This window comes from Cydia pomonella, chromosome 8, assembly GCF_033807575.1.
Source record: "Cydia pomonella isolate Wapato2018A chromosome 8, ilCydPomo1, whole genome shotgun sequence".
In the NCBI taxonomy this organism is placed as follows: Eukaryota; Metazoa; Arthropoda; class Insecta; order Lepidoptera; family Tortricidae; genus Cydia; species Cydia pomonella.
This window is the reverse complement of record NC_084710.1, coordinates 7,951,450-7,961,375: the sequence shown is the minus strand read 5'-3', so window position 1 is coordinate 7,961,375 and position 9,926 is coordinate 7,951,450. Positions and strand designations below refer to the sequence as shown.

Genomic DNA, 9,926 nt, shown 5'->3' with positions numbered 1-9,926 from the left:
AACAAAGTTTAAATTAGGCGAGGTTTTTTTGGTAAAACATAAACAATCAAAGGCGCACTATACTTAATATTTGTACTTAAAGTATCATTCCTCATCCATCAATATCCGAAACAATATTTTTTCCCAAGACTGATTACACCAATACACGCGGTGAATAATCGACTAGATAATAAATCACTTACACTTATTATCTCTCACAGACCACTTTCCTACTAGATTAACTAACTAAAACGACACATGCGCCCCCTCTTATTTCAGATGCGTCAATAATTACTAGGAAGCATTGATTTCCATCGGATACTCGCAGCTACGAATTGTTGACTTTGACTGTCGTCAGTTGTCACCGGTTCCGTCCGACTAACTGTCGGGTGCCAACAGATTTCTGGTTAATATAAATAATACATAACGCAGAGTCTGTGAGGAAATCTATATAGCGACTGAATAGAGAACAGGTTTTCCGTCGTGTATTTCATAGAGAAGTCAAGTCGCCACTAGTGTAAGGTGACCTCGGATTCCATACGCATAGTTCTTAGTCGGAGGGCATGGGTACACAGATTGACCCGAGAATAATCTACGTATTCCAGCTTGGAATAACTCCCTGGGCATCGATCACCTGTCCGCAAGGATAAGTGCTTGGATATTCATTCTAATGATATATATTAGAATTATGATACAACCCAGACCCATTACATTAACCCCATTTTACTTCCTTAAGAGATGCTAGAATAAATATAGGTATCTTTATACTTTGGTCCAGATACTCCAGATTATTATAAGATTATTATATGCCTATCTTTAGGTATAGGGCAAATGTTTTCTAACTTTCTTCGGCCGTTTTTGTCTTATTAAGTTACTAACATCCAAACATCTCAACATACAAACGAACTAGGTACAAGGTGCACATAATATTTTGTCACCTGAAAAACAATAAGTACTCGTACTGAATGCTCACGAAAAGCAAACGGACCCTCCCTTTCTCAAAGGTTACACTTAGATTCATGACATTTTGTCATTTATAAATAAATAATATCGGCCAAGAGCATATCGGGCTATGCTCAGTGTAGGGTTCCGTAGTTACCATTCTGTCAGGATAGGCGAAACGGGGGCTTTAGATTAGTAAGTATCATGTACATTACAAGCATAATGCAGTACCTTCGCAGCGTTTTGTACGTCTTTTTACTTTTTGCAATAACTCAAAAACGACTGGACCGATCATTATTACTATAGTTTTCAATCAAAGTAAGTATTTACTATGCTTTTGTTTGAAGATTTTTTCATATTTTTGGATCAATTGGTTCACAATTTAGACAAGGGGGAGACACATTATTTTTCTTTCGGAGCGATTATTTCCAAAAATATTCACTTTATCAAAAAATGATTGTCGAAGACCGGTATTCGTCTTGAAAGACCTAGCCAACAATACCCACACCACACAAAAAAAATAACATTTTGTATAGAATGTGCCCTAAAATTTTTTTGTTGTAATATTTATTTTCACTACTCTTCACTTCTATATTGGTGTTGCTGGTGTGTTGGTGGTGTTGCTACTGCTGATCTTTCAATAGGGACCAGAGGTGTATAAATGTCTGTACAATACCTACTGCAGTGTCATTAAGTTTGGGCTCAAAACCATTTTATGCAGTAGGACTCGCCAAAGGCAAGTGGTGATAGTTAATTTGGTCATAGCAGTCATTAAAAATTACATTTTGGTCAACATATTATAACTATACGTAGCAATGACAGGTAAATCCCAGAGCTGCCCTCGCACGCCAGCTCCGCAGCCCTCGGGACTCGTAGTAAGTATGGCTAATCCATTAAACACATTAGCAGATGCAACAAGGGTAATTAACAGCCACTGCAGCGAGCCACGTCGTGTTCAGATAAGTTCATTTAGAGCAATGTTAATAATAGCAATGTGTATAAATATTACAGACTCTTTCTAATAGTATTTAATACAATCGTGATATAATAGAGAGCTTTTCAGTCGAGTACAGTGTTTAGGCAACGAAACTTGGGCCTTATTCGAGATGCACAACTGTCAAATTTCGCGTCCACATCAAATCAACACTTGATTCTATCGCATGTTGATTGTATCAAGTGTTGATTCTATCAACTGTGGATATTATCATTTGGAACAATCAAAACTCATTCATAGAAAAAATAATCAAACAAAAATCAACTTTGTTTATTACTACTATATAGTTTGAAATGGCTCTGAACTCGAAGTGGTTCGGTTTGATTTGATTGTCACCTGACTGTGGATTGCTAATGTCAAATTTTGACAAGTGTTGATTTTATTGCTAGACTTTATTGTCCATGGGCTTGGGCACCATCTTGGATTTTTTGACGTACGACAGGGAATACCCTTCCTTTCCTACAATATATGGCATAGAGTAAAGCGTCTTTTTTTTAAACATAAGTTTACAGGAATCAGCGACATCTTGTATTCGATAGGATAAGTAATGCGCTATGAACAATGCGGCGGCGAGTAGTGAAACTGTACCTGACAACGTCAATCAATTAAAAACTGACCACACAGTTGATGGTCGATAAAGGCGATTATTAATTGAATTTTAACGACAATAAAGAACTATTGACATGCGATCTTTTTGTTGAACCCACACCTACACGTCGAATAATGCTCGCTCCACATATTCTCCTATAAACGCTCAAAATTGTAAAAAAAATTGATGCAATTTACTCCGCACCCAGTCTCAAGTTGCTTCTAAACCACATTCACGAAACAAGTTGTAACCTAACACCTCTGTAAATATAAGGCATATGATTTAGAGATAAAGTCCGTTTTTTTTAAATTACGAGATGGTTCATGAATAACCTTTATTACTATAAAAATAATACTACATTTGTCAAAAAAAAATTCTGTATTGCGCTATTACATGCATAAAATTGATATAAAGATAGGTACCATAGTAGCTCGCTCACTTGGTCTATCAACAACTATTTTAATGCTCTTTGTACTCGTATACGCGACCCCATTGTATGTACAGTCGCCATCAGATATATCGGAACGCATGTATGAGATCTCAAATTATTAAGATAAGACCTACTGTACTGTATATATTACTTACCAAGACCTAAGTACCTATTATTTATATGTACCTACACAAAGAGAATTCCTATGTTAAAAGGAGATTAAATACATATTTTGTTATTCAACTACAAATAAAATAAAATTTATCTTTTTCAGTTAACACATTTTTTACCGATTTCTTTAATAAAATAAAACATTAAAGTATTATGTGACTATAATTCATTGTCTTCGGTGTAGATTATTTACTGATGTTCCAATTTCCTGTATCAGTTTGGTACCAGGAAATATAAAAACCAGGAAAAAAAAGAGGTGTACCTCTTCAAAAACTTTGCTGGTAGTTCGACATCTGTAAGTTTAAATATAAAACATGATAAAAACACTTAAGTCAAAAACGTATACATAAAATATTTGCCCTATATTCTGGTCGCTCGGTAGGGTGCCCAGAAGGCTGGGTGCATTTCCGCGCTGGTTAACAATGCTGATCCTCTGGTCACCAGAAGCCTATATAAGGCGCTCTCATAGAGCCACGCTAGTGCCCTAGAGTTTCAAATTCAACCCCAAGTGCCACAAATATGTAGTTAAGGGTTTAAATTCTGGATCAGGAACATGGAATACTATTCGCTAGTAAGGCCATAGGTATTAGAAAAAAATAATAGTAGGAGACGGCCGTGGTCATGGTAGGTGGTACAGGTGGGCCAGGCAAGCTCTGAAATTATGCACCTATTTTACTATAACTTTGTTCACCTGTGTATATTTACTGTTTCCATGATAATCATTTTTAATATGTAGCCCGTGTAATCGGGCTGTATAATTGGTCTCATATTTTTTAACACAAAATCATAATTTTAATTCAAAAATTAATGGTGTTTTACATATTAATCATTAATGTACCTATTTTGCAAAATTTTCTTGCATATAATAATATTGTTTACTTCAATTGACGTGTTTATTATTTTCGTAACTATGTCAACGTTAATACTTAAAAAAATTATAACGTGAAGGTTGAGTCCGCAGTACAGTTACAGTTTACGTACATAGTGGCATTAGCACAGTCGGATTAGGACCAAACTCGAAATGTCTGAACAGTCATGAAATTTGGTATGTATATACGCCCCTTAAAGGCCCCTTTTTCATGCCCACACCATTTGACATTTGGGGACCTCGAGGAACCGCAGCCATCTTGGAAAATGTGGACCATCCAGGAGAAATTCGCGTTTTACTCTAAATATACGTTCTTTATTCAATAATCGTGTAAGGCAACATTCAAGCTTATAAAATTCTACATAAAATAGTTTTAGACATCTTTGCGAAAAAAAATTATCTTGCTTTAAAAAATACTTGCTAAACCCAGATTTAGCCCTTATACCCTTTCATGGGATATTCTCTTAATAGGAAACTTGGAAGAATAAAAATTCCACTTTTAACTATACATTTGTACATAATCTACCCCAATATCAATATTTTACTTGACTGCAACTTAACCAGAAAGTAGGGTTATGGGTATAAGTACTGAGGATTCAGGACACCCTGTAGCTTAGGATACTGGACGGATTTTTTAAATGACGTATTATTTAGCCCTAAACCTTTTTCTTCCGTTAATTTTAGTAACTTTGTATTGCATAGCACTTGTATACTAACTGTGGATCTACTGATGTCTGTTTTACTGTACTCCGTTCAATAGTTTAGGCGCTAGAAGAAAAAATATGATTTAATATTCGGAGTCCTCTCAAGGCGGCTGTATTGATTTTTCTTTAATAGAACAAGTAAAAGTAGGTTGTGAATGGCAAGAGGAATCTAACGATACGTCATTTTAAAAAATCCGTCCAGTATCCTAATACCTAGCTACTGGGTGTACTGAATCATCAGTACTTACACCCATAACCCTTCTTTCTGGTTTAGTCACAGTAGAGTAAAATGTTAATATTGGGGTAGACCACGTACAAATGTATAGTTAAAAATAGAATTCATATTCCTCCGAGTTTCCTTTTAAGAGAATGTCCCCTGGAAGTATATAAGCGTTAAACTTAGATTCAGCAAGTATTCTCTATAACAAGATGTATTGTTCTGCAAAGATATCGAGGACTTTTTTGTGTAGAATTTAATAACTTTTAATGTTGACTGTTGTGTTGATGGTACACATTTTCCAAGATGGCTCGGATTCCTCGAGGTCCCCAAATGTTAAATGGTTTGGGCATGAAAAAGGGGCCTTTAATTTATATACATAATAAATTTCATGACTGTTACAGAGATTTCGAGGTTGGTCCTAATCCGATTATGCTACATTGTGCGTCCGCAGCAAATTCGGTTCTCCATACAAATGTAGTTACGATCTCATTTTAAAATGACTTGCTAGATTGCTCTGAAACTTTGTACTTACAATAGGATATGGTATGTCTATGCCTATAATTAATTTAAAACATAAATGTGAAATGAGAGCTGTATTATACGCTATTAAGTGTTCCTTACATCCTGGCTCGCTAATATACACAGCCGCGTACACTCTCATATATTACTCCTCGCTCCCACGAGTTGCTCTACCAGCACGGTCACCACAGACCCTCTCGTTACGCGCGCTATATATACCCGAGACAGGTATAGGACCTCTATGATGTGTGTATGACATGCTGTTTGAGACAAGTACTTTCCCGTCTAAACTTGTACATACACTACATCCCTCCTTCATTATGAATTCAGAAACCTCTTTCTAGATAACAAAAATGAAACCAACTGTACTATCAATACTGTATTAAAATATGCAAATCAAACAGCTGTTACAATATGAATTCAACCAAGAAATTCAATAATCTATAACTAGATTAATCTGCCACTCTCCGTCTACTTTTTTGAGATGGACCACATTTCTACGATACCTTTGGCCCGTTTCTTCGTTGAGGACCTCTACGTCCCCTCCGCTCACCTTTTCTCCGTAAGAGCTGTTGGTCCAAATGGTGTGCTGAGCTTATTGTCCTTTGTCATGTTTTTCATTATTACTTTGTCTCCCTGTACCAATTCACATTTCTTAGCTTTTCTTTTTTCATCAGCATACTCCTTACCTTTATCTTTCAATTCTTTGTCCTTATCCCTCATGTCTACATCAACATCTTTATTTTTCCAATCTAAATCTCCGTTCTGACCCAAGTCACTAATCATGGGAATTTTATCTCTAAATTGTCGCCTGAAAAATAGCTCTGAGGGTGTTTTGCCTGTAACAGAATGTGGAGTGCCATTGTACATTCTTAGATACTCCAACAAGGCTAATTTCCAATCTTTTTTCTCTATCTGACTGATTCGCAGTCTCTTTAGATATAAATTGGCGTCCATTGTCCGCCGTGATGGTCGCTGGGTCACTCAGACAACTGAAAATTTCAGTCAGATGTTTGATCATTTCTGTGCTATCTATTTTGACTTCTTTGTATCTGCTGAAATAGTCGACTATCACCAGAATATGATCTCCGCTGGATAATGGACCAAGCAAATCTATTGCCACATCCTTCCATGCTTCATCTGGCAGTTCACGACGCTTTAAAGGATTAGGCGGGTTTGGAGCTGATACCAATGTACATCCGGCACAAGATTTAACTAGCTTCTCGGCCTCTTTATCATATTTAGGCCACCAAACTTTTGCTCTCAACCGGGCTTTCATTGCGACTATTCCTGGATGACCTTCATGATCAGCCTCAAGGATTGTCTTTCGAAGATCTTTTGGAGTAACTATATGTATTCCTCTCAGAAGAATTTTTTCATAAAAACATAACTCTGTCTGAAATAGTTTGCATGTTTTCACCTCTTCATCCCAGTTGTTGTGGTACAGTCCTGCTTTGAGTTTTTGTATTTCCGGGTCTTTCTCCGAGTAGTCTAATGTAGGTATGTTGCTGATTGCTTGTTTCAGTGTTTCAAAGGCAGTTTGTTGTTTACATCCCGTCATTTTGAGGGCTCATATTTTTTTCCAGGCCTGTTCCGCAGAAGCAGTTTCATAGGCTCTGTTACCAAACCCATGAAACTCTGTAATTCAGCAACAGTTTTAAGTGCCCTGAACTGCTGAATCGCCGATAAATACTTTTGCAACGGCATTACACCCTCCGCTGATAGCTCATGTCCTAGAAAGTGTACTTTAGTGACTCTGATTATACATTTTTCTTGTTTTAGTACTACATTGTTATCATTTAACACGGTTATTACTTGTTGGAGCCTTGCGTCATGCTCTTCTTTGTCTCTTCTATAAACTAATATTTCTCTCATTATAGCTGCATTTGCCCTTCTCATGTCTACACATAATCAAAGGTCTCCATTTTCTTTTAAAATAGGTACAATTGGAGATACCCATTTTGATGAGCCTGATACTTCTTCTATTATGTCTCTCTTGCTCAATTCTTCCAACTTTTCTTCCACTTTCTTTTCCAATGGTGTCTTCTGAGTGGCTGTGATACAGGTGGGATAGTATTGTCTATGGGTATATGTATCAAGACATTTTTTATCTTAGGAAATGTTTCTTCTTTAATCTGATTGATATCCAAGCCTAATTTAAGAACACCCAACTGTTTCGCTATATCTCTGCCTAATAGATCTCTTGTATCCTCAGCAATAACATAGAAAGTAGCCTCTTGAGTTTGATTTCCGACTTTTATTTTTACTTTAAAAGTGCCTTGTAGGGATAGCAGGGTTGTACTCCCATAAGGTAAAAATGTCTTATCCAAATCTTTGTTTTGATCATAAATCAGGTTTTTTTTATTTTATTTTTTTATTTGTATCCAGGTTTCTTCCTTTACAAAATAATAAATTTATAAATTGAACTTAAACTTAAAAAAAAACTTAAACTTCCTTTATAAATTCTGGAGGCAGAATCAATCAACATGTTCATTTTGACTCCTCCTACTTAACATTCAATAGTATCATCATTGTCGATATTGAAGACATATTGTATTTCTTCTGTTACTTGTGAAGTCATTTGGTTAATGTCCTGAGATTCCTTATTACCTTTGAAATTCTTACTGTTGAAATTCCTATCATCAGCAATTTTCCTTTTCCGGCACATTTGCTGGAAATGGCCTATACGCTTACATCTAAAACATTCTTTATCAATTGCTGGGCATTTTAGATGAGTACGGCTTCCGCATCGTTGACATGGTTCTTTAAATTTCTTGACATTGTTATTATTTTGCTTTGTACTTACTCTATTGACTCCTTCCTTGCCTGCAGCTTTTTCTTCGAAATCTTCCAGTTGCCTGTTAACTGCTTCCAAAGAGTTGGCCTCTATGATTATCTTGTCAAGAGTCATTTCGTCCCCTGCACGCAAAATCTTCTTTCTCAACTCACTTGATGATCCTTTTTCAATAATTTGGTCAATTATATGCTCTTCCTTATTATGAAATTGACATTTATCCGCTTGCTGTCTTAGCCTTATTAAAAATTTCTCAAATTTTTCATTTAGTTCTTGTTTTACTTGTCTAAATAGATGCCGTTCATACACTTTACTTTGTTTCGGCGAGAAGTATGAGTCTAGCTTCGCCAACGCCACTTGAAAAACGTCTCTTCTCAGTCCGCCATCTTCGGTATTAGGATCTGGGATATTGTAAAAAATCTCCTGTAGTTCCTGTCCTCCAAAATGAAGAAGGCTGGCTTTCTTCTTTTCATTTTTATCTATGCCTGCTGCATCTATATATATTAGGAGGGCCCTTTTCCAACGTTCCCATAGTATTCCCAAGGAAGTTGGTTCACCTCCACATTCAAACTTGTCCAGCGTTAGTGCCATGGCCCCTGAACGTGCCATCGCTATCGCCTAAAAACAAATTATGCTAATTAGTCCTGTTTCACAACTCAGATTTAAGAGCCTGTATATTTGTTGATCACAAATATTAAACAATAATTAACCACAAGTCTCTGACAATACCAGAGCGCTAACATAGGAGAGTCCCTTGAGGACAATCTTGTCACGGCTTAACCAGTAAGGTCTATTTTACATCTATGTCGCTGCGTGATCAAGGCAGAGTCCCCGCAAAGACAATCCTTACCACGACTTGGCCAACAATATACAGGTCTATTCACAAACATGTCGCTGTGTGATCAAGGCAGAGTCCCCGCAAAGACAATCCTTACCACGACTTGGCCGACAATATACAGTCTATTCACAAACATGTCGCTGTGTGATCAAGGCAGAGTCCCCGCAAAGACAATCCTTACCACGACTTGGCCGACAATATACAGTCTATTCACAAACATGTCGCTGTGTGATCAAGGCAGAGTCCCCGCAAAGACAATCCTTATCCCAACTTAGCCGACAATGTCTAGGTCCATTTCACAAACGATGCCGCTGCGTGATCAAGGCAGAGTCCCCGCAAAGACAATCTTGTCACGACTTATCCGACAAAGTCATCATTTTTTCAAAACTGAATCTAATCTTTCAGTCAACGTCCATGTCACAATATTGTATTATTTGCTTACAGTTCGACAACTTACCTGAGTGTTAATATGTTTTTTTTTTTTCTGTACTGTAATCACTGCAGTCGTCTGCTTATATTTTGTGGAAATAACAAATATTTTCTTTATAATCTTGCACCTGGAATCTTGGAAAACTTAGCGTCAATAATTGTTCGTTTTTTTTTTTTTTTTTTTTTTTTGGCACTAGACATAGATACACTACGCCGTTCTCGCGCTAAAATTACGGTTGGCAACATTGTTTTCGTACAGACGTACAGTGCTGTGTAATGTATTTTACAGTTTACCAACATAATAGCAACATAAATTGAATACGACACAGCAGTTGGTAGAACTGTATTTACTATCACAGTAATAAAAAGTGACAGATTGATACACACTTATTTTGACTTTTTGAAAAGTTAAATATTTGAACCTAGTATATTATGAAAGATCAATATTA

General features: G+C 36.6%; 1 protein-coding gene across 1 annotated transcript; it reads right to left on the bottom strand.

Moving 5' to 3' along the window:
* Positions 1-5,782: 5,782 nt before the first annotated feature.
* Positions 5,783-9,614, bottom strand: LOC133520473 (uncharacterized). The gene is made up of 2 exons (XM_061854905.1): positions 9,506-9,614; positions 5,783-8,828 (listed from the first exon to the last, which is right to left on the bottom strand). Exon 2 carries the CDS (start codon positions 8,817-8,819, stop codon positions 7,926-7,928), a length of 894 nt encoding a protein of 297 aa, XP_061710889.1. The 5' UTR covers positions 8,820-8,828; positions 9,506-9,614; the 3' UTR covers positions 5,783-7,925.
* Positions 9,615-9,926: the final 312 nt, after the last annotated feature.

Bases quoted from the DNA above. Each gene is read 5' to 3' on its own strand.
- LOC133520473 (XM_061854905.1), bottom strand. From the start codon at position 8,819: ATGGCACGTTCAGGGGCCATGGCACTAACGCTGGACAAGTTTGAATGT.